The 24,834-nt window shown below is 41.0% G+C and overlaps 1 protein-coding gene across 1 annotated transcript in view; it reads right to left on the bottom strand.

Moving 5' to 3' along the window:
- Window positions 1-18,234, bottom strand: part of ARHGAP42 (Rho GTPase activating protein 42) — a 199,297-nt gene extending 181,063 nt beyond the window's left edge. Inside the window, exon 1 of the mRNA XM_058185229.1 lies at window positions 17,750-18,234. Coding sequence (XP_058041212.1) covers window positions 17,750-17,903 — 154 coding nt within the window. The 5' untranslated portion in view covers window positions 17,904-18,234. The remainder of the gene's footprint in view (window positions 1-17,749) is intronic.
- Window positions 18,235-24,834: the final 6,600 nt, after the last annotated feature.

Below are 24,834 nucleotides of genomic sequence, written 5' to 3'. Positions count from 1 at the left end.
GATCAATATATCAATATAAATCATAAGGATTGCCAGCAACAAGTTATAATCATACAGTCATAAGTGGAAAGAGATTGGTGATGGGAACTATGAAACAATTAATAGTAGTGCAGATTCAGTAAACAGATTCATCGTTTGATGGAGATTTTTGTGGCTGCCTAACAAAACTCCATAAAAACAAGCCGGAATAACCAAACACAGAGAATCTAACTGAAACAATATACAGTATAAACCAGGGGTCTCCAACCTTGGCAACTTTAAGACTTGTGGACTTCAACTCCCAGAATACCTCACCCAGCAAAGCTGGCTGAGGAATTCTGGGAGTTGAAGTCCACAAGTCTTAAAGTTGTCAAGGTTGGAGACCCCTGCTATATACCACAAAAACTAAGTATCAAAGACAGGTGAGAGAACTCGATGAGATCATCACCTTGTTTCTCTGCTCTGCTTCCTTACTTGAATGAACATTGGACTGTTCCTATATAATTGTGAAAACACTCAATATACAAACAGAATTTAAAGGAGGACTACCCCAACATTTTTTATGTTACGTAATAAGAAACGGCACCCAGAAATAAAAAGTGAAGTCATGTCACCAATCAGCAATTAAATTTGAGATATTCATTTTCCATTTCAGCTAAGTAAAATGGAAAAAAAAGAAAAGAAAAACAACCTGGTTGAGATCAGATGGGTATTTTTGTACTGCCTTCTGTAGGCAGAATGGGACAATTGAACACGGCTGCCTTGACACACCCACTTCATCCTGAGGGGCCCCCACCATAGCTTACCAAAAGCTGGCATTCATACTCGTGTAGCTCTCCGCCAGCGCTCTTCTCCCACCACTGGACCGCTAAGGCACTTTCCCCGCCCCTTCATCCTGGGCAATTCACAGAGGGATACTTTCCCCCACCCACCCTAGGCAATTGGCTACATGGGAGATTAAAACGTGCATCTGGGCAGCCAATCCATGGGACGAGGTTGGGCAATACCAGGTACAGGGAGACAGGGGAGGCAGTGGTTGCTTTGGCTTGCGAGAAAGAAGAGGAGGAAAAAATTTTGTGTGTGTGTGTGTGTGTGAGAGAGAGAGAGAGAGAGAGAGAGAGAGAGAGAGAGAGAGAGACAGAGAGAGAGAGAGAGAGAGAACGAGAACTTAGGGTTAGGGTTAGGTCGCGATGAATTCAGAGAGAAAAAATGTCAAACTGTTCAACACTACCGACAATACATCTACCATTCAAAAAGACCTTGACCATCTAACCGCTTGGTCTAAAATTTGGCAACTACAAATCTCAACCAGCAAATGCTCAGTCTTACATATTGGAAAAAAGAACCCAATCACTAAGTACATGCTTGATGGACATTACCTTACAGACGACCCCCATCCCGTTAAAGACCTTGGAGTTTTCATGTCAAATGATCTAAGTGCCAAAGCCCACTGCAACTACATAGCAAAAAAAGCTCTAAGAGTTGTAAACCTAATTTTGCGTAGCTTCTTTTCCAAAAACACCACAGTACTAACCAGAGCATATAAAACATTTGCTAGACCAATTCTAGAATACAGCTCGCCTGTTTGGAACCCTCACCACATCTCTGACATCAATACAATTGAACGTATCCAGAAATATTTTACAAGAAGAGTTCTCCATTCCTCTGAAAACAACAAAATACCTTACCCCACCAGACTTGAAATCCTAGGCTTAGAAAACTTGGAACTCCGTCGTCTTCGACAAGACTTAAGTTTAACTCACAGAATCATCTATTGTAATGTCCTTCCTGTCAAAGACTACTTCAGCTTTAATTGCAATAATACTAGAGCAACTAATAGATTTAAACTTAATGTCAACCGCTTTAATCTAGATTGCAGAAAATATGACTTCTGTAACTGTCGTGTCCCACTCCTCCGCTGACAGCTGGGTCCGGGAAATCCGAATCAGGCTTGCCTCTGCAGCTCTGCCCAAAGTCCTAGCAAAGTCCTCAGAGCAGGCAGGAGACCAGTAAGTGACTTCAGCAAGATAAGTTTGACTTTTGCCTGACTCAGACTGCCAGAAAGTAGCTCCTTTATATAGGCCATGGGGTGTGGCTCCATGACTCAGCACTCATTAAGGCCTGCCCCTCCCTTCCCTCTGTTGCCTCCGCCTCTCCAATCTTCTGATGCGAGGGTCACTCCAATCAGCTGTTCTTGGGAGTAAACCCTCCTCAGGCTCACCTGCTGTGGATGAGGGGGAGGGGTCTACTGCTCCGTTTGCCTGGGCATGGAGTCAGGGCTGGGGCAGGGAGATGCTCCTTCTTCTGCAGTTTGTGGGGGCATGGAGCCAGGACTTGGGCCGGAAGGCATACATTCCTCAGTGTTGGGGAGCAGGTAAGAAGGCCCCGGCTGCTCTGAGGGCGGGCAAGACACAACAGTAACAGAATCATCAGTGCTTGGAATACTTTACCTGTCTCTGTGGTCTCTTCTCATAATCTTAAAAGCTTTAACCAAAAACTTTCTACTGTTGACCTCACCCCATTCCTAAGAGGACCATAAGGGGCGTGCATAAGCGCACAAACGTGCCTACCGTTCCTGTCCTATTGTTTTTCTTTTCTTCTTCCTATATATATATATGCTTATACCTCCTTATATTTACTCATATAAGTGTTTATATACTATATAATCTTTTTGTATGATACCTACATATATTGTTGTGACAAAATAAATAAATAAATAAATAAATAAATAATAAAGGCATTGCCATTGGATTTGGAGCGCAACATTATGCTTAGGACGGCACTGACTTTTCAAGTCTGCCTTATCTATGTTTCCCGGTAAAATACATGGGAAAATCCCATTGGGGGGAAATCTACTTAGGGTTAGGGTTAGGTTACCATGAATTTGGAGAGCAAACCAACATCAGGAATGGATTCACAGAACATGGATATGTTTAGGAAGGTGCTGACTTTTCCGACCTGCCTTCTCTATGTTTCCTGGTAAAATGCATATGGGAAAAATCCCATTGGGGAAAAATCCACTTAAGAGTTAGGGTTAGGTTACCATGAATTCAGAGAACAAAACGGATGTTGCCAATAGATTCAGAGCGTAACAGTATGTTTGGTTGGGGAGCTGACTTTTCGAGGCTGCCTTATCTGCATTTCCTGGTAAAATATGTAGAAAAATCTCATGGGGGGGAAAGGAAATCCACTTAGGGTTAGTCTTAGGTCAACATGCATTCGGATAGTCTGCTTAGGAGGGCACTGACTTTTTGAGCCTCCCTTATCTATATTTCTAGGCAAAATACATGGGAAAATCCCATTGGGAGAAAATCCATTTAGGGTTAGGTGACCCTGCATTCAGAGAGGAAAACCGACATCGCCAACCTCAATTTTTCTGGACCTCAAAGAAACACACTTTCTATCTAACAAAACAAATCCCATTGCAATTTATATCCATGAAGTCATTACACAAAAATGTCTGTCTTTTGCATCAACTGCAGTCATTTGCATATCATCCTCCCAAAATAAATGATGCAAATGATATTGCCACAACGATGCATTCAGATTGGCTAGACTCTCTGAAATTACAGCCTTCTTCTCTAATTAGTTCATTTAGAGCTTTTACTACATAGACATAGAACAACTAATTGGACTGGATTATTCAAATGAGAGGATGTGGGCATTGTAACACATGCAGAGTAGTTGTTCCATGTTTTTCTATGGCAGTTGCAACCTTTTAGTAGGTACATACTTAGGGAAATTGTGCAAATCCACCAAATTGTGTGCTGCATTAAATTAGGAATGCATCATATGCAGAACAATTAGCCCTTCCTACAGACAGAGCAAGCATCTGCATCAGGGGTGAAATGCTACCGGTTCCGACCGGTTCAGTCGAACCGGTAGTGATGACGGTGAGTGGTTCAGAGAACTGGTAGCGACGGCAGTGTAAGTCTCCGCCCACCTACCTGATCATTGTTACTTCCTGGTTTTAATCAGGAAGTAACCTGTTTTTTACCCTCTGCGCATGTGAAGGTTTGCGCATGCACAGAGGATCCCTGCAAGCACGTGACGCATGCGGCGTGTGCACTTCCGAATCGGTAGGGAAGATAAGTAGATTACATGCACAACCCTGATCTGCATGTAAATTTTGCCTTGAAGAAACTCACTCTATAATCTGAAAACTAAATTGCTTGCTACAGGATGGTGATTTATTTATTAGATTATGCTCATATGTATAAAACTATCCCTGCATTGCCTAGCATAGCCGTTTTTTAAATACTATTTCAACTAGAGTAAATAACAGGGTATTATTTTGGAAAGAAAGGGAGAGAAGAAGAAAAAAAAGTGAGGTGTAAAATCACCTCTCAGAAACAGACACCTACTAAATTTAAAATTGACAAAACAGACATGCCATGCCTCATATTAATCACCCTAAAGGTTCCAAGAAATATAAACAGGAAGTGACAGACAGTAACCTCATGTTGAAAGTGAAACACTTTCAGCCGTCATTGGGACCCCCAGATGTAGAATAAAAAGCAGATGCACAGTTCAATACATTAGATCGGACAGTGACTTATGGAACACACAGACAGACAGCTAAACAAATGGAAACTTCTAAAGATACTTTTGAGGGGATTTTTTTAAAAAAAAATGTTAAAAAAGGTAGAAGTTCTGAGCTGAACTAGAAGGCAAGAATGCATTTAAGAGTAATAAAAATAATTTAAATAAAACCACTCCTTATTGAGAATCCTACGAAGTCAGGGTAACATGGGCAACGCATACATTCCACCAAAGAGGAATAGTTCAACTTTATACTCAGATTTCCTCAAAAAGCCCCAAAGGAGTTTTTTTTAAAAAAACTCAACGTGAAAGAACTAAGGAATATTGAAAACTTTTTTAATCACTCTGAAATGTTAAGAGAGCATAGTTGTACAATACATAAACCGCCTGTGAAAGTTCATTGGCACAAAACCTAGTTGATCTCTGAATTTACAAAGGAAGAAAGTAGACAATTTCATAATCCTGTTCATGTCTACTCACCCATTCCACTGAGGTCATTTAGCTTCTCCTAGGAACAGGCAACTTGATGCCCTCCATATGTTTTAGTTCTCAGCTTCTATCAGCCTCAGCCTGCGTAACCAATGGCAAGGCACTGTGGGAATTGTCATCTAAAACATCTGGAGGCCACCATGATGTTTTCCAGAGCTTAAGTTTATCAAAGATCAGTAGCTATATATATATTAAATACAATCCCTCTCCTCTTCCTGAATAGAGGAAATATTAAAGCATTGTTTACAATGGGTCAGAGAGGAATATAGACATAGCCTTCATTATTTTGCTGAGAAAAGCCTCCTTTTTCATATCCTGCTACATGGAGTCCCTTTAGGAATTCATCAGAGAGAAAAACGGAACTGGAACTTCTGGCCTGTCGCTTTCTTAATAAGCCAGAGTTTGAAGTTGGTATGCTTGGGAATGACAAAATGTGAGTCAGATGCAATGTTAAGTTCTTTTTTCTGTTTGGTAAATTTCTGGATCCTGAAGCTGGTTCCACCGACAGCAGAGATTGAAAAATGGTTGAACACAGTGGTGAAATCCAATTTTTTTTACTACCGGTTCTGTGGGTGTGGTTTGGAGGGCATGGTGTGGCTTGGTAGGTGTGGCAGGGGAAGGTTACTGCAAAATCTCCATTCCTTCCCCACTCTGGGACCAACCAGAGGTGCTATTTACCAGTTCTCCGAACTGCTTAAAATTTCCGCTACCGGTTCTCCAGAACCTGTCAGAACCTGCTGGATTTCACCACTGGTTGGACGTCTGTTAATACATTTGTTTCATCCCCTCTTCCTCTCATGAAAGAATCTGGGTATATCATTTTGTGCAGACAGTGAAACAATTGTGAATGCATCAGTGGTGGGTTTCGAAAATTTTTTACTACTGATTCTGTGGTTGTGGCTTAGTGGGCATGGCATGGCTTGGTGGGCGTGGCTTGGTGGGTGAGGCAGGGGAAGGATACTGTAAAATCTCTATTCCCTCCCCACTCCAGGGGAAGGTTACTGCAAAATCCCCATTTTCTCCCGATCAGCTGGGACTTGGGAGGCAGAGAATAGATGGGGGTGGGGCTAGTCAGAGGTGGTATTTACCGGTTCTCTGAACTACTCAAAATTTCCACTATCAGTTCTCCAGAACTGGTCAGAGCCTGCTGAAACCCACCTCTGGAATGCATGTAAATAATGGTGGCTTTCTCTAAGGCCTAGTCATTCACGAAGTTTTGTTTAAATAAATTTTATTTATTTACTTTCACTAATTTAAGAGTAGATCTTGTAGAATTTAATGGGGATTTTTTCCCCTATGTTTCTCCTTAAGACAACACAAAGTATTTTTTGTTGGCTTGCTCACCCAATAATTTTGCAATACAAGTCATATATCAACTAGAAATATAGCCAATATCATTGTAGTACAGTTAATTGGTAGTCCTCAATGTACGACGATTGGGCCCAAAATTTTGGTTACTAAGTGAAATAAGTTTTGCCGCATTTTATGACTTTTCACCGTTTTTAAGTGAATGACTGCAGTTATTAAGTTAGTAACACAGTTGGTAAGTGAATCTGGTTTCCCCATTGACTTTGCTTGTTAGAAGGTTGCAAAAAGTAATCACATGACCCCAGAACACAGCAACCGCCATAAATATGAATCAGTTGCCAAGCATTTGAATTTTGATCATATGACCCTGGGGATGCTGCAATGGTCATAAGTGTGAAAAACGGTCATAAGTCACTTTTTTCAGTGCTGTGGTAACTTTGAATAGTCATTAAACGAAACTGTTAAGTTGAGGACTATCTGTATTTTTTGGGGGGAGAGCAATAAAATCTTTTAAATTGAACTTGACTTGTGGTGACTTCAAGAATACCTCTATATTTATGTTCTTGGTAACAATACAGATTACCACTGGTATTTTATGAGAGGTTTTCGCAACTTCTCTATGGTTTATATGTTTTAAATTACAGAATATCCTTGATTTAAATGTATATGGTTTTAGACCATTTTCTGTAACAATTGTATACAACAGTTGAACGTTATGTCCAAATAAAAACATTGGCTTTTCTTTGTAGACTTAAATATGTCTATACTGTAAATCTGATCATTTGCTTCTTGCCCTTTAAATGTTTGCAATATAATCCTCATAATTTTCAGAAGTTTCCTATCCAGTCATAAGTGATTGAAAATGTGAGATAAACAAATCAAAATAAACAAACCAATTCTTGACCTCCAACTAGTAAGAACTTTCACAAGATTATTGGGAAACAGCTTTTACAAAACTTCACAACTATTTTGTAAGCTGGGAAGTCTTTATGCTACCAGCAGCCTCAGCAGGGTGTCCTTCGACAAAAAAAAGAAAACAGAACATCTTCCCAAAATAAATAATAATAAGTTTTTATCCTTGGTTTAAGCGATCAAAAATAAAGTCGTGGCACAAAGAACTGATAAAGCAGAAAATAATTTTGAACAGCGAAAAGAAACTGTCGGTTGGAGACAACAATTTTCAGTCAATAAAACCCAAGCAGATAACACAGACTCATTTTTACCACTTTAATAAACGAACAAAATTCATGAAACTATTTTCTTCTGAACTGAAGCAATACGTCTTATTCATCCTGAGTGAGCATCCAGTAAAACAAATGCAATATTGTAGGCTGCAAACAAGTATCCTTTTGAATGGGACTCCTTTCTATCTCAGAGTGAGGAAACTGGTCTATCAGACACTGCTTTGCTTGCAATTCCTGTTATTCATCCCCACTGACCATACTATCTAGGGGTTGATGAGAAATACTACTTGGAGGATCTGCATACCATTATTTTTGTACATCAAGCACAAGTCCAACACTTCCATTCTAATAGCACACTATACAGGCTGAAAACTAACAGGCAGCTTATGAATGTAGCACTTTCCATTTATTCCATGCAACTTGTCCTATCCCTTCCTCATACTAGTTATGCTTTGCACTATAACTAATACAGAATAACAAAGTTGGAAGGGACCGTGGAGGTCTTCCAGCCCAACCCCCTGCACAAGCAGGGGACTCTATGCCATTTCAGACAAATGGCTGCTGCCCGATCTCTTCTTAAAAGCCTTCTTCCAGTGATGGAGCACCAACTTCTGAAGGCAAGCTGTTCTATTGATTGATTGCTCCAACTGTCAGGAAATTTCTCCTTGGTTGTAGGTTGCTTTTCTCCTTGATTAGTTTCCAACCATTGCTTCTGTTCTGCCTTCAGGTGCTTTGAGGAATAGCTTGACTCCCTCTTCTTTATGGCAGCCTCTTAGATATCAGAACACTGCTATTGTGTCACCCCAGTCCTTCTTTTCATTAGACTAGACATACCCAATTCCTGCAACCATTCTTCATGTTTTAGCCTCCAATCCAAATCATGGTTAAAACTAGCCTTCGCAATAATATCGCTAGGCTTTTCCAGAGTCCAAGCATTTCAACAAAGGCCACTACTGTCACCTTAGTTGGCTCTGATTTTCTGAAGAGCAGAAAATGGACCTAGAAGTTACATGAACCATCTAACTTCGCAGAGGATTGCTTACCAAACCTGATAGCTTTCTAAGTTGAGCCTTGGTGACACAGTGGTTAGAGTGCAGTACTGCATGATACTTTTGCTGACTACAGGCTGCCTGCAAATTTGGCAGTTCAAATCTCACCAGGCTCAAGGTTGACTCAGCCTTCCATCCTTCTGAGGTGGGTAAAATGAGGACCCAAATTGTTGGGAGCAATATGCTGACTCTGTAAACTGCTTAGAGAGGGCTGTAAAGCACTGTAAAGTGGTATATAGGCCTTATTGTTATTGCTAGGTTTTGCCCCTCTTGCAAAATAGCAATAGCAATAGCACTTAGATTTATATAGTGCTTCATAGTGCTTTTACAGCCCTCTCTAAGTAGTTTACAGAGTCATCCTATTGCCCCCGACAATCTGGGTCCCCCAAACAGATGAACAAATTAAGAAAAAATACTGCAATGAAAGAAAAGAGCATATTATTAACTTTGAGCGTGCTAACTTCAAACATCCAAATATGTTCAAGTTCTAGAATACTAGACTTTATTAAAAGAAAGTACTCTATTTACATTACATTTGACCAAATATTTGCTAAAGCAGAAAGCCAGCTCCTGAAAAGAGTTTACTATTCTGAAATCCTGAACGAGCTTACGAAGCTTGGAAAAATACAAGACTCTTATCATTTTCCCAAATGGCACTTGAATTATGAGTTAACTTTCTGCATAGTTTAATTATTTACTTTCAAGTGCCTTATTCTTGATGAAGGTGCAATATTTTAAGAAATCTTTTGCCCAATTTATTCCTTAAGCTGAGAAGGGGAATTATAAAAAGAACACACCATATACTCTTGCAATGTTTCTGCATAGAATAAAGATTACTTGAGGTTATTTGGGGTAGAGGCAAATAGAGGAGAAAAGTATGCAAATTAAAAACTCAGTGCACACAACATTATTCCGGAGAAGGTGATACAGGTGGTACTCAACAACCATTCATTCATTATTGTTCATAATTACAATAGCGCTGAAAAACATGACTTAAACATGACCTCACAAATATGACTGTTGCAGTGTCTCTGAAGTCACTTGATCACAATTCAGAAATGTTTTTACAAGAATTGCAGAGTCCCAGGCAGGAGTGAAATGCTCCCAGTTTGGACCGGATCGCTCAATCCGGTAGCGATGGCGACAGGTGGTTTGGAGAACCAGTAGCAAAAATCCCTGCCCCACCCCCATGCCCAGCTGAGCCGTGCGATCAGAGGTGGGTTTTTTTTTTTTTGCTTTTAAAAGCATTTTTTCTTCAGCCAAAAAAAATGCTTTTAAAAGTAAAAAAAAAAGCCTCTGATGATCAGGCAACTCAGCTGGGATCGTCAGAGGCTTTTAAAAGCATTTTTTCTACAACCTCTTCAGCCAAAGAGGTTGTAGGAAAAAAATGCTTTTAAAAGTAAAAAAAAAAAAGTTGGTCACGCCCACCCAGTCACATTACCCACTACCACCGAGCCACACACACAGAACCAGTAGTAACAAATTTTACATTTCACCACTGGTCCCAGGGTCACACGATTGGTATTTGCAAGTTTCCCAGACACTTCCAACAAGCAAAATCAATGGAGGAAGCCAGATTTGCTTAATGACCATGATGATCTCTTTAACACTCGTTGCAAAAAATTGGGCACAACTCATTTAACAATCATCTCCCTTAGCGATGAAAGTTCCAGTCCCAGTCGTAAGTCAAGGACGCCCGGTAAATCAATATTTCCAAATTACAAAGTTTCCAACCATCAACCCTGCAATTTGTGTTTTTTTTTAAACCGGAGCTCAGCTGGCACACCGACTCTGAAGGATTTCGGGTGCAAAACTGATCAGCAAAAGAAAACAACAGCATTAAAAGTACAAGAGGAAAGTGTGGTTCACGCAATGTGAACTTGAAAGGATTTTGTCTACCACACAGAAACCAGAGCTACTGCCAAAAACCCTCCAGAAGGTAGTTTCCGCTGAAATTCAGTGGAATTTCTCAGGCCTGGAGAAGAAACCATCTCCCCCCCTCCTTCCTTTCAAGCAAAGGCCTATCAAAGTAAACAAATTCTGCAGAACCGTGAGAAATATGTGCTTTTTCTAAGCTTAGATTTCTGAGTATTTTTAACTATAGCAAGTGTTAGATGTGAGCTAAAGTTTAAACACAGTGGAATCCATCACTATATTTGGTGCAACCACAATCAACATCGAGAAGAAGAGCCCAAATTTTAGCCTGGGAAAGGAAGGAGCAGGGAGCTGGGCAAATCCACAGGGCATTCTAAATCTCTTAAGCATATTTAAGAGATTTGGAAAACATATATATAGGCAAGGAAAAACAGATCACAACCTCTTGTTTTGTCACAAACCTCACTTTGTGACCGGTTTTTGAACTAACCTCCTTCGACAGACTATTTGTCTGCAAAGATACAGTAGAGAAATCATGTGTAATTTTACATCACTTAAAGCTGTTCAGATTAGAAGTGAGATTAAGATAATGGTTTTTAGCAGACGTCTTGCTCAGGGGATAAATGGTTTATAATATTCAACATTAGCTTAGTACAAGGTAGATTGTTCCCTAGTTTTTATACACACACACACACACACACACACACACACACACACACACACACACTGCACATTGTCAAGTTTATTTCGAACATGTTTTCCAGATTTTTTAATAGAATATCAAATTTATGTCACCCTAAAAAAATCATTTATCTCACATGTTTATAGAATAATAACCCATTCCATCGGTTGTATAGCGAAGTAGACTATAGTCATGAAAGCTTATATCAATAAAAATATTTCTCAAACTGTCTGAAGATTCTTTGATGCCTTTGCTATAGCAGTCAAAATCAACCCTCCAGAAACATTCTGAAATATTTTTAGGTCTGATAAAACCATAATCTTTTGTTTTATGTCATTATATCAGAAGCTGTAAAGAATGTTTTCTTAAAGAAAACCATGCCTAATGAATTTCTCCAAACTAAGAAAATATTTTAAAACCTATTTCTTAAAATGCCTCTCATGATATTCCTCAAAATGTGACATTAATACTAATGATGGAATTAGGGACCATCCATTGCAATCATAAATTCTGATATTAACCTAAGTAACAACGAACAAGGAATCCTGTTTTTGTATGTAACTAGGATTTTTTTTAAAAAGGGGACATTGGTATATTTTCCTAAGGTCCTACAAATTCAGGAGACGGATCAACAATTTCATTCATACAAACTAATCAATTAAAATATAACCCAAAAATCACTTTTTTTGAAGCACTGTTTTGATGAAAAAACTATACCTATAAATAGAGATATCAGAATGACAGATGATACAATTAGAAGAAAGCCCAAATTTGATAAATAAGCTTATTACAGCACCAGATTTTGTAGTCTCAATGCAAAGATTTAACTAGATGAATGCTATGTGTCTGGGACACCCAAGTAAGGTTACCTGATCCTATGAACTAACAGAGAGTTTAAATTTCCTAGAGATGTGCAGTGCTTCTATATGAGTCCAGGAACAAGAAAAGCTGCAAAGACATAGCTGCTTTAAAGAATTGGAGACAAGGTTCCATATTAGCAATCCTCCATGTATCAAAGCTTTCTTAAAACTGAGTCCAAAGTGCTTAACAAATCTAAAATTTAAATTAATGAAGTATCACTTTATCCAGGTTTTAATTAATTCCAACTATTTAGAAATTCCAATTCCTATCATAAGAACACATAAATCAACCATCTAAAATTTAAAAAAACCTTAGTCCCACAACAAACAATCAGATCTAAGTTTAGCAACATAGCATACCAACCTTTCAAATTTTGGCTACAATGAAGAAGAAATGGCGTCACAAATACTGTATGGGGCCAAGGAGCGTAGGGTCCTAGGCACCTTCTAGAGCAGGGGTCTCCAACCTTGGCAGCTTTAAGCCTGGAGGAGTTCAGCTCCCAGAATTCTCCAGCCAGGAAGCTTTACTTCCATAAGGGTGACTTTGATTGTTAATGTGATTATTTTATTCCAGACTCACCAGTAAGGGCACTTCACTGGGCAAAGCATGCCCTGTGAACATGGTCACTGTGCATGAGGATTTAAAAAATTCAATGGTCCAAGTTTTAAAATTATCTTAACAAATCCCTCACAACATGCCGATTCTCTATGAATTTTCAGTAAGCTGAATTAAAACATGCCACAACCTTAATACTTTCGGCAACCAAGTTCTGTTCTTTTAGGCAGCACCAGATGGCAAATGAGGACCAGGCAACCCAACCAGCATACCAGATTTAGATTGCAGAATTTGGATAAACACTAGATGGCAGCAAAAAGTTAGTTGTATGGATTTCTTTACTGCCAGCTAGTGGTCATTCTAGGTTTTACAGCACATTTGCTCCTGGATTATTTGTGAGCTCCACACAAATTTAAACACGTGAATAATTATTAACTGTGTGTATGGCGGAGACAGAGATACTTATTTTAGCCTGCTGACACAACATTTGGTGACCATAAGGATCTATACAATAAAATGAAGCTCTTGTCCCTCTACCCTTCACACCAAACAACAAGAAAAACAATGTTGTTTTTTTCTTTTCCTACTAAGGGTTTCTGTCTCCTGGGCATATTTTAGATAAGGATCAAACAAACAATACAGGAAGTTTATTGCATAGGTTAAAAGAAAATGTAAATAAAATTGTGGAAGGGAGACAGCAGCAGCCAGAGAAGTCTACTAACTAGTCTACTGTTGTCTAAAAGAAGAATGAATCCTCCCAAGTTGATAGCTGTTTTAAAGGAAAACCCTCCCAGTTTTATCCCAAATATGCTTTTACAAGAGACAATTGGACTTTCTGGTTTTTCTTTGAAGACTTTCGCTTCTCAGAGCTGAAGAAGCTTCTTGCATGAGAAGAGAAACATCTTCAAAGAAAAACCAGAAAGTCCAGTTGCCTCTTGAAAAAGCACCTTTGGGACAACAACCATGACCTGGATGACTGAGAATCTCCATAGACATCCTCCCAGTTCTACTGGAAAATATCGTCTCTATGAAAACATTAGTTTGGAAGAAAAGACTTTCAGTAGCACTACCACAAGGTGGGGGGGAAAAAAACCTAACCTAGATAATTATCAACTGAACACATCAACTCAAAAGTTCTAACTTGAGGCGCATATAACCAAGCTCTAATTATCTTTCTAACTTGCAGGTTTACACACTCTTTCTCAGAATATAATGCTGGAAAAGATGGAAGGAAACAGAAGAGGACAACCAACACAGACATACAGAATTACAACAAGGCAGGGGTGGGCTGCTGGAGGTCCAAATCCCACTCTTGGCTGGCCCCGCCCACCCCGCCCCTTCTAGGAGTCCCCACGCGGCCCATTTTGGATGCAGGTAAGTGCAGGGTGAGTGCAGAGGCTTGGGGAGGACAAAAAACGGGCCTACCGGAAGTTCGGGAAGGCCTCCAGAGGGCCTCCGGAGCCTGGGGAGGCTGTTTTTGCCTTCTCAGAGGCTCGAGGAAAGCCTTGGAACCTGGGGAGGGCAAAAACGCCCCCCCACCATGGTGCAGGAGGTCAACTAGGCCATGCCCACCATGGCCACACCCACCCAGAAACTGGGCAGAGAACCCTTTGCAACAAGGTCACATCACTGAGAGATCTGAAGGACCACATTGATAACAGATTATTTTGGAAAAAAGTTGTCTCTAAGAGTTGACACTGACTTGATGGCACATAATCAATTATGTGAATTACCTGATAAGTTTATTGTGGTGCCTATACCTATCATAGCAATACACAGTATTCAATGGACGTGTAATCCTTTGAGCCAAGAATTTCCATTGCTAAGTAAGGCAGTTATTGAGTGAGTCAGGCTCCATTTTATGACCTTTTGCCACGATTGTAAAGCAAATCACTGCAATTAAATGAATCATACAATTGTTAAGCAAATCTCTCCTGCCCCCCGCCCCCGCCCCAATTGACTGCTTGTGAAAAGCTCCTTAGGAAGATTGTATATGACTATTCCAGAAAGCTGGGATGCGCAACCATCATATTAAATACATGCTGGTTCCAAACCACCTGAAGTTTCATCATAGGACTGTGGGGATGCTGCAGCGGTCACAAGTGTGAGAAGTGGTCATAAGTGACTTTTTTCAGTGCCATTGTAATGTTGAATGATCATTAAACAAACGGTTATAAGTCAAGAACTAACTGTATACACAGAAATCATTTGTAATATACACATCTTAGGCCTAAATCACAGTTGCAACAATTCACAGCCTCACCTTTTTGTGAATTTCAGGGAATCAATTTTTAAGGCTTGTCATGCATGTGTCTGACATTAAAATGTTAACTTTCCTGGTGCCAGGCTATATAGCTTAAAGGTAAAGGTAAAGGTTCCCTTCACACATATATGCTAGTCATTCCCGACTCTAGGGGGCAGTGCTCCTCTCCGTTTCAAAACCGAAGGGACAGCACTGTCCGAAGACATCTCCATGGTCATGTGGCTGGCATGACTAAACGCCAAAGGCGCACAGAACGCTGTTACCTTCCCACCAAAGGTCGTCCCTATTTTTCTACTTGCATTTTTTACGTGCTTTCAATCTGCTAGATTGGCAGAAGCTGGGACAAGAAATGGGAGCTCGCCCTGTTACGCAGCACTAGGGATTCGAACCATTGAACTGCCGACCTTTCAATCGACAAGCTCAGCATCTTAGCCATTGAGCCACCGCGTCCCTTCTATAGAGCTTAGGAAGGGACCAAATCTATACGTATTTCCCTCTAAAACATGCTTACTGTTTTCCTTTTTAAGTGTTTTACGATTGTTTGTGCTTCGCTTTAGCTTTCATGATCATTGTTATTGCATTTATGTAAGCCACCCAGAGCTGTTAAGGGAGTGGGTAGCATTAAAAAAAAAAGTTCCTAAATGAGATAAATAAATATCCTGGGAAGACAGCCAGGTCTGCTTCCCTAGAGTAATTATGCATTTCTAAACATGTATTTCTTGCATACAGAGAGCACAGGCCCACACAACATCTATGCGCTCTGTCCTATGTAACCCCAGCTGAACCTGCTGCCAGCACTCACTTCCAGGTAAAACGGATAACTGAAGCATCATTTTAGCAGTCTTAATTTCTGGCTGCTTTTGCAGGATGCCCTGGGGGTGGGGAATCTGGAGCCCTACAAAAATATTACTGTACTCAATTAACCTCACGATGTATTTTGTGGCCATATTATTTAGGATAGCGAGAGTTGCAATGCACATTGAAAGTGCCAGAATATTTCTAGTACAGGTAGTCCTTGACTTACAAACTTTCATTTCGTGATTGTTCGAATTTACAACGCCACTCAAAAAAAGGGACTTATGACCGTTTTTCATACTTACGACCTCTGCAGCATCCCCATGGTCACGTGATCAAAATTCAGCCACTTGGCAACTGGCTCATACTCAGACAGTTGCAGTGTCCCAGGGTCATGTGATCACTTTTTGCGGCTTTCTGAACAAAGTCTATGTGGCATCCATATTCACTTTACAACCGTGTTACTAACTTAATTCACTCAACAATGGTGGCAAGAAAAGTCGTACAATGAGGCAAAATTTGCTTCACAACTGTCTTGCTTAGCAATAGAAATGTTAAGTTCCATTGTGGTCGAGTATTTGTTTGCAATCCTTGTGAGAAAGGTATTCCCTTTGTATTTTACTACGCATCTTGGAAACTTTTCTTTAGTGTTTCTCCTCCACCATTTAGTTATACACCCACAAAAGTTCAGGCATCAAAGCAACTAATCTTCAGCTTGTACCTTTTTGAACCTACCTCATAGGCGGAAAAAATAAAATAAACCGAACACACCACCTACCATGTGTTTTAGCTTCCTAGTAAAGCCACAGACAGTTTCTTACGATTGTAAACACCTACGAGGGGGAGCAGTTGTACAGGTAGTCCTTGACTTATGACCACAATTCTGCCTAAAATTTCTGCTGCTAAGTGAAACAGACATTAAGTGAGTTTTGCTCCATTTTTTTTTTGAGCTTTCTTGTCACTGTAAGACTGCAGTTGTTAAGTTAGTAACATGGTTGTTAAATGATTCTAGCTCCCCCATTGACATTGCTTGTCAGAAGGTCGCAAAAGGGGACCGCATGACCCTGGGGACATTGTCACCGTCATAAATACGAGCCAGTCATCAGTTTTTGAATTTTTATCACGTGACCATGGGGATATTGCAATGCTGGTTAAGTGTGAGAAGTAGTCATATGTCACTTTTTTCCGTGTTGTTGTAACATTGTATGGTCACTGTTGTAAGTCAAGGACTACCTGCATTTTGGTAGATTGATATGCACAACTAAATAAGCACACACATATACATACATACATATTCAGCAGGTTTTTATCTTGCTCTTTTCTGACCTGATGGTTGTAATAAATGAGTTGATTTGATACAGGATTTTTCCCCCCATGATTCTTTTATCAGAGACTCCTTTGAATCCTTTGAAATCATATTTCAATACTGGTGAAAAGTAACCAAAAAAGACTATTCCAAAAAAACCGATGAACTTCTCCGTTCCTCATCGGAGATCACCCAGCAAATCTTCTAAGTGCGAAAAGTCAGTTTTTCTTTCAGCGCCCTTTTAACTTCGGTCACTAAACGAACGTTTGTAAGTCGAGAACTACCTGCATAAGTGTGGGGGGGGATGGGGCAGAGGGAAGGAGGAGAAGCTGCTCTGCCCAGCATCCTGCAACATGTCTGTCTGCAAAAAACAACAACAAAAAAACGCGCAATAGGAAATCTCACAAGTGGGGGGGTGTACAGGGGGATGGGATTGGGAAGGGGTGGGTGGGAAAGAAATTTGGACTTAAAGCAGAGAAAAGAAATGGAATCTTTCCATTTCAAATCAAATCAATTTCGAATCAAATCAGTTTCAAATCAAATGAATTAATTACAAAATCCAAACGGGAGCCGCTTCGGCTCCTCACGGAGGGCGGAAGGCTTTGCCTGTGTGCACCCCGAAACTGCGCGGCCGCGCGCCCGCGCGCGGGGCTCACCCTCCGCGCGTGGAATGGAATGTGAAGCTCACTCCACGCCCCCGGCGTGTGTGTGTGTGTGTGGGGGGTTGTTTTTAGGGGTGGGGTTTTGCTATCCGCCGGGTCCATTGAAACAAAAGAGCGGCCCTTTCCCCCTGAGCAACTCCAGCGTCGGCGCCCCCCCCCCGCCCCAAAGCTTCGCCCTGCCCTTGCCCTCTCTACTCACTCCGGAGCGCCCCGATGAGGAGGCTGCCGTCCTTGATCAGCTCCTTAATGAACTTGTTGGTCCTCTCCAGCTCCACCTCGTGACATTTCAGCCTCTCCCTGAAATCCGGACTGTCCAAGTAGGAATCGCTGAACTCCAGCGTGGGCAGCCCCATGGCTTGGCTGCAAGGCCCCCCCACCCTTACCCACAGCCGGGGCAGAAGAGAAAGAGCAAAACGGTGGTGGTGGTGGGGGAAAGGCAGAGCAAGCGGGCAGGCAGGCAGAGAGGGGCGGCTGGATGTTCCTCCCCGCCTCGGGGGGCTCTCCTGACTCCCAAGACGCTGTCAGCTGCTTACATGCTCCGGCCAGCAGGACATCGCCGGCTCAGAGACGCCTTCCGGCCGATTGGCAAACTCTTCCCCGTTTCCCGCGGAGCCTTTTTTTTTAATCTTTAACTCTGGGCCGGCCGGGGCGGCTCTTCTGCCCGCAACGCGAGCAAGGAGGCAGGATCCCGCCTCCGGCCCAATCAAGTAGGGCCAGACGTAGCCCCCCCTCCACCCCGCCTCCCGCCTTCTCCTCCACCCAGTTTTCTTTTCTTTTCTTTTCTTCTTTCTTTCTTTTCTTTTTCCTGCCCCGCCCCTCCTCTAAGAGGTTGAAAGGGACCACCCACCTCCTTTCCCAAAAGTTCGCCCGGGAGACGCGGGAACTTTTTGCTCGTTGGTTTTGTTTTGTTTTGCCTGCCCACCTTTCTCGTTCAAAGTCAGAAGCAGGTTGGCTTATAAAGTCATACTCCAGCAATAAAATAAGAGCGGAGACAATAAAACAATTCTAGCAATTAGGACTTAAGAGAGTAGCTGAGTTTGACCTTCCCCCCCCCCCAGCTAAGGATCAGTAAACTTGCTTTGAGTAGGAATTTTCGCTTCCTTTTTTACCGTGGTGATTTAATAAGGATAATAATCCAACATTTCTTAAAGCAGACCTGGGCATTTTCTGGGGGGCCCTGTTCCACATCCGGCCCTTTGGCTGTCCCTGTCTGGCCCACATAAGGTCAATCGGAAATTAGAAATCAAATGTAAAATGAGGCATATCATCTATTCTTACTGGTAGCAGCTGATCAAAATCATGTAACTTACTGATTTTTGTAAAATTAATACTGAGCAGAATTAAGTATAACCTCTTGAACTAGAAGACCTCCAAGGTCCCTTCCAACTCGTTGTTGTTGTTGTTGTTATTTTATTTACACAAAATGACAATATACACAGCAAACGAGATAATTATGCTGGATTTCGTATCACAGATCACTAGTCAAACACTTCCCAAGCGTTTAGGACTGCGTGATGTATCAGCGAATTATGCGAGCAGATCCCAGTAAGGTGGCCTTCTGCACCTGACCAATGGTGATCTTGTCAGCGCCAATTGCTTTTAAGTGCTTGCCTAGGTTTTTAGGCATAGTTCCCAGTGTGCCGAGTACCACTGGAACCATCTGCACTGGTTTATGCCAGAGTCTGCAATTCAATTCTCAAATCTTGATATCTGGTGACTTTTTCAAGTTGTTTCTCATCAATTCTGCTGTCACCAGGTATAGCAATGTCAACTATCCACACTTTTTTCTTTTCCACAATCGTGATATCCGGGGTATTGTGTTCCAAAACTTTATCAGTCTGTATTCGGAAATCCCACAGTAGTTTTGCATGCTCATTTTCAATCACTTTTTCAGGATTATTATTATTATTATTATTATTATTATTATTATTATTATTATTATTATTATTATTATTATTATTAACCTCTTAGTAGTTCCACCCTCTGCAACAGTCCAGGTTTTTTTTTCCCTTGAGACCCCTTGAGAAAATTAATTGCCCACTCCTGTCTTAAATCAATTGATTGATCATCTTAAAAAATGTTGCTAGGGATTCATGGGGTCCCCCAAAAATGAACTAGGCAAAAGCTCTTTTGAAGTCTCCCTGTCAATGTTAAAAGTGGGAAGGAGTTCTGAGAGGGAAAAAAGAAGTTTAATAATTTATAAGCCACTCTGTATTTAAATCTATATATTTATGTATTTAAATTTATTAGCCACCCAACTTGAATAGGTCCTGGCCAGGATCCTAAAGCTGGAAAATATAAGGAAAAGTTTACAGAATTCATAAATGACTTGATTTGATATAGGATTTTTCAGAATTCAAGTAAAATAACAGAATAACAAATATGCACTCCTTATTTTTAAGGGCTAAAAGCAAAGCAATTTATCTTCGGTATCTTTGGGCAGCAACAACAGTAAATAGGGCGGTGCGATTATAATTATGGATAGACTGAGTTGAACCAAATCTTGCTGATTCATAGCCTGGGCTCAAAGGTGTCCGGAAGGTATAAATAACCTTGGAAAATTTTGCTCAGGCAGATATCTAATAATTTATGAAAACCTTTAACAGTTGGATTTCTGCTTGACCTATTGAACTGTTACATATAAGTGAATATTCTACCATATAAATGTGCTTAGATTATGGTTAGATCATAGAGCTGTAAGGCACTCTGAGTCACTGATTGATATGAAATTTAAGTAGAAATTATATAAACTGAATGAATAAATGAAGAAAACTTTCCTTGACTAGTGGTTCTCTGTCTCTTAATTTTATTTTCTCAAATCAATTTATTAAAGAATCTGATTAAATTTATCACATCTCGTCTGCATAAATTCACATAACTATTAAATGGTAGCAAAGAGTTGCAAAACTCTTAACTCTTTTCTGACATCTAGCTTTGTACTTTAGATATGGTAAATCTACCTAAGAGAAGACCCTTTTCTCTGAGAAAACCATCTATGTTTACTGGCATTACTATTACTTTTCAAATATAGTACTTTTAAGTTTTAAAGACCAAAAATGCAATAGTGCTGCTGATAATTTTTACTGTAACAATAACTAGTGAATGATAATTGCTGAAATTGGGTATGTTTGATTTAATGAAAAGAAGGACTATGGGTTACATGATAACAGTGTTTCTACGTATATCTAAGGGGCTCCCATCAGTGGTAGGTTTCAAATTTTTTATTACCGGTTCTGTGGGTGTGACATGGCTTGGTGGGCGTGACTTGGTGAGTGTGGCATGGGAAGGATACTGTAAAATCTCCATTCCCACCCCACTCCTGGGGGACGGATACTGCAAAATCCTCATTTCGTCCTGATCAGCTGGGACTTCGGAGGCAGAGAATAGATGGGGGTGGGGCCAGTCAGAATTTTTATTACTGGTTCTCTGAACTACTCAAAATTTCCGCTACCGGTTCTCCAGAACTGGTCAGAACCTGCTGAAACCCACCTCTGGCTGACACAAAGAAGAGTGGGTCAACCTATTCTCCAAAACACCCGAAGGTAGGACAAGAAGCAATGGATGGAAACTGATCAAGGAGAGAAGCAACCTTGAACTAAGGAGAAATTTCTTGACAGTGAGAACAATTAATCATGACTTGCCTCCAGAGGTTGGAGATGTTCCAACACTGGAAGTTTTTAAGAAGAGATTGAACAACCGTTTGTCTGAAATGGTATAGGGTTTCCTGCCTAAGTAGGGGGTTGGACTAGAAGACCTCCAAGGTCCCTTCCAACTCTGTTATTCTGTTATAATTGAGAGCCTAGATCTGTGGGAAGTCCCAACCGAGAACTAAATTCAAATGATTACTTTAATCTAGGTGGAGTTGGAACAAGCTTGGCACTGTTGGAGCAGTCATTCTCTAAGACTAAACCAAGAAATTGAGAGTAAACAATGAGAGCTAAACTTTTAAAACACTATTTATTTTATTTATTTATTTATTATTCGTACTTTTATACCGCCCTATCTCCCTAGGGACTCAGGGCGGTGTACAGCCATATTAAAAAACATATATATATACAAAGTAAAACATTAATTTAAAAAACTTATTACATAGGCCGAATATTTAAAATAAAGATATAAATAATAAAACCCCATTTAAAACCCAATTTAAAATTTAAACATTTAAAAATTAAAAAAAATCTATTCCAGTCCTGCGCAGATAAATAGATGTGTCTTAAGCTCGCGGCGGAAGGTTCGAAGGTCAGGAAGTTGGCGAAGTCCTGGGGGAAGCTCGTTCCAGAGGGTGGGGGCCCCCACAGAAAAGGCCCTTCCCCTGGGCGTCGCCAGTCGGCACTGCCTGGCCGACGGCACCCTGAGGAGTCCCTCCCTGTGAGAGCGCAGGGGTCGGTGGGAGGCATTCGGTGGCAGCAGACGGTCCCGTAAGTAGCCCGGCCCTATGCCATGGAGCACTTTGAAGATCATTACCAAAACCTTGAAGCGCACCCGGAAGACCACAGGCAGCCAGTGCAGTCTGCGCTATTCCCTGTTTTGCAATCTTAAAGAAATATTAGATAAAAGTAGCCCTCGATTTACGACCACAATTGGAGCCCAAAATTTCCATTGCTAAGCAAGACAGTTGTTAAGTGAGTTGCATCCCATTTTATGACCTTTTTGCCATATAAGTTAAGTGGATCATTGCAAGCTTGTCAGAAGCCTGCTGGGAAGATTACTAATGGTGATTATGTGACCTCTGGACAGTGCAACTGTCATAAACATATGCCAGCTGTCAAGCATCTGTATTTTGATCATGTGACCAACCATGGGGTTGCTATGACAGTTGTAAGTGTGAAAAACGGTCATATAAGTCAGTTTTTTCAGTGCCGTAACTTTAAATAACCAGTAAATGAATGGGATGCAATAGCTCAGTGGCTAAGACACTGAGATTGTCAATTGAAAGGTCGGCAGTTCAGCTGTTCGAATCCCTAGTGCCGCATAATGGGGTGAGCTCCTATTACTTGTCCCAGATTCTGCCAACCTAGCAGTTCGAAAGCACATACAAAATGCAAGCAGAAAAATAGGGACCACCTTTGGTGGGAAGGTAACAGCGTTCCGTGCGCCTTTGGCATTTAGTCATGCCAACCACATGACCACAGAGACGTCTTCTGACAGCGCTGGCTCTTCGGCTTTGAAACGGAGATGAGAATCGCCCCCTAGAGTCAGGAATGGCTAGCACACATGTGCGAGGGGAACCTTTACCTTTGTAGAATATTTGTCACTCAGGGTTATAGGGTCCTTAGTGATCTCTAAGCTTGGTTGTTTTGAAAGGCTATCACTTGAGAATTACCTGCATTAGGTTTTAGGTAATCCTTGGCTTACAGCCATTCATTTAGCTCAGGCATGTCCAACCTTCAACCCTCAAGTCACATGGGACCCTGGACTGCTAATAATGATGTCCTACGATATCATAAACTTTTAACACTATTATGTGATAATGTTAAAGTCCAAGACAATTATGTGATAGTGTTAAAAGTCCAAGACAATTCCTCTTCACTCAGCTCGACTCCGGAAAACCCAAAGGTTGGACATCCATGGTTTAGTGATTGTTCGAAGTTTCAATGCCACCGAAAATAGTGATTTACACCCAGCCCTCACCCTGATAACCATTGCAGTTGACTAATATACAGTTAATACTATATTATCCATTAAGGTTCTGAAGAGATTTAAACCAGTTCTACAAATGGGGCCAAGCAGAAGAAGACCTGTCCATTTCCTGAGTGAGTGACTTGATCATATGAGCACCTCGGCAGAAACTGCTGAGTGCAGCTGCAGTAACGTTCACCAGCTTCAAAATGTTGGAGGCAATGGGCTGTCAGAATCCTCTTTTTAACACGTATCAATCACATAGTCCTAAAACAGGACATGATTTTGATCCCCCAAAGACCCCTGCCATGCTGAAGGCAGTGACCACCGCTGAAGAGTAGAGTTTAATATTGTGGGGAATAAAACAACACGAGAAAAATAAAAATCAGGTCATCTCAAACATCTAGCTTTGTTGTTGTTAAATATTTTATTCATTTATTTCTATCTTGCTTTTATTATTTTTAAAAACAGCCAAGATGGTAAACCTATTCAGCACATCTTCCTCCTCCTATTTTTACCAACAACATCCCTGTGAGGTAGGTTGGGCTGAGAGAGTGAGAGTGAGTGATCGGCCCAAAGTTGGGCCAAAACCTGACCAGGTGCCTCAGTGGCTAAGACACTGAGCTTGTCGATCAGAAAGGTCAGCAGTTCGGCGGTTCGAATCCCTAATACAGGTCTCCTGCGTGAGCAGGGGGTTGGACTAGATGACCTCCAAGGTCCCTTCCAACTCTGTTACTGTTAAAGTCACCCAGTCGGCTGAGGTAGGACTAGAATTCAGTCTCCTGCTTTCTAGCCGAGTGCCTTCACCCTGAAACCAAACCATCTCTCAAAAGAGATGTAAATATGTTTTTTTAAAAAATGCAAAAAGAGCCATGGGAGAAAGTAATTCAACCGCACAGCAGAAAAATACAAGGCCTGAATTTAACAGTCACCACAAGCCCAGCTTTTATATGCCTGCTGAGCAAAATAGCTCAGAAATGGAAGCTTGCCATACCGGCTCTTACTGAACAACTCCCAACAGGCCTGGCCTGCAGAGCTAAGAATGAGTGATGCTGGGAGTTGTAGTTCAATTACAGCTGGAGGGCCACAATGATTTTCAGACTGTGGAGGAACTCTTAATGCTTCCAAACAAATAACGCCTCTGTTTTCTGTTAAGTTGGGAGAATGAGGAGACTGGAGACAGGCTTCAGACAACAGCTCTTTATTCAACAACTATGTTCAATTAAGCAACTAGCCTCTTTGACAGGTTGCCCTTTTATAGGGAGCTGTCAGAGGGCTCAGCCAATCAGGTTTGAGAACCTTTCCCGCTCAAACAATGGACCAGAGGGAAAACTGCATAACTTGTTAATATCTAACATTTTCTTTCTTAATGAATGTAATCTTGAAAGGAAAAAAAAATAGAGAGAAAAATTCAAAAGCTTTTGAAATAGAGATCAAATGCCTCTGGATCCCTTGTAACATCACTGGTGATTATGTAATAACAATCTCATCTGGAATCAAGCTTAGTAAAATTAGCTAAGGAGCTCTTAGAAATATCTGGACCGGTGGGTTTTTTTTCCTCTGAAGAAAATTTAACCATCCCTCTTAATTTCTTCTCATAGTTCTTAGATGTTCAGCAATGGTGGAGATATTTTAAGGACAGTCCCTATTCACAAGATCCCACAG

This window comes from Ahaetulla prasina, chromosome 5 (genome assembly GCF_028640845.1).
Source record: "Ahaetulla prasina isolate Xishuangbanna chromosome 5, ASM2864084v1, whole genome shotgun sequence".
NCBI classification, from domain to species: domain Eukaryota; kingdom Metazoa; phylum Chordata; class Lepidosauria; order Squamata; family Colubridae; genus Ahaetulla; species Ahaetulla prasina.
This window is presented reverse-complemented; position numbering and strand designations above follow the sequence as displayed.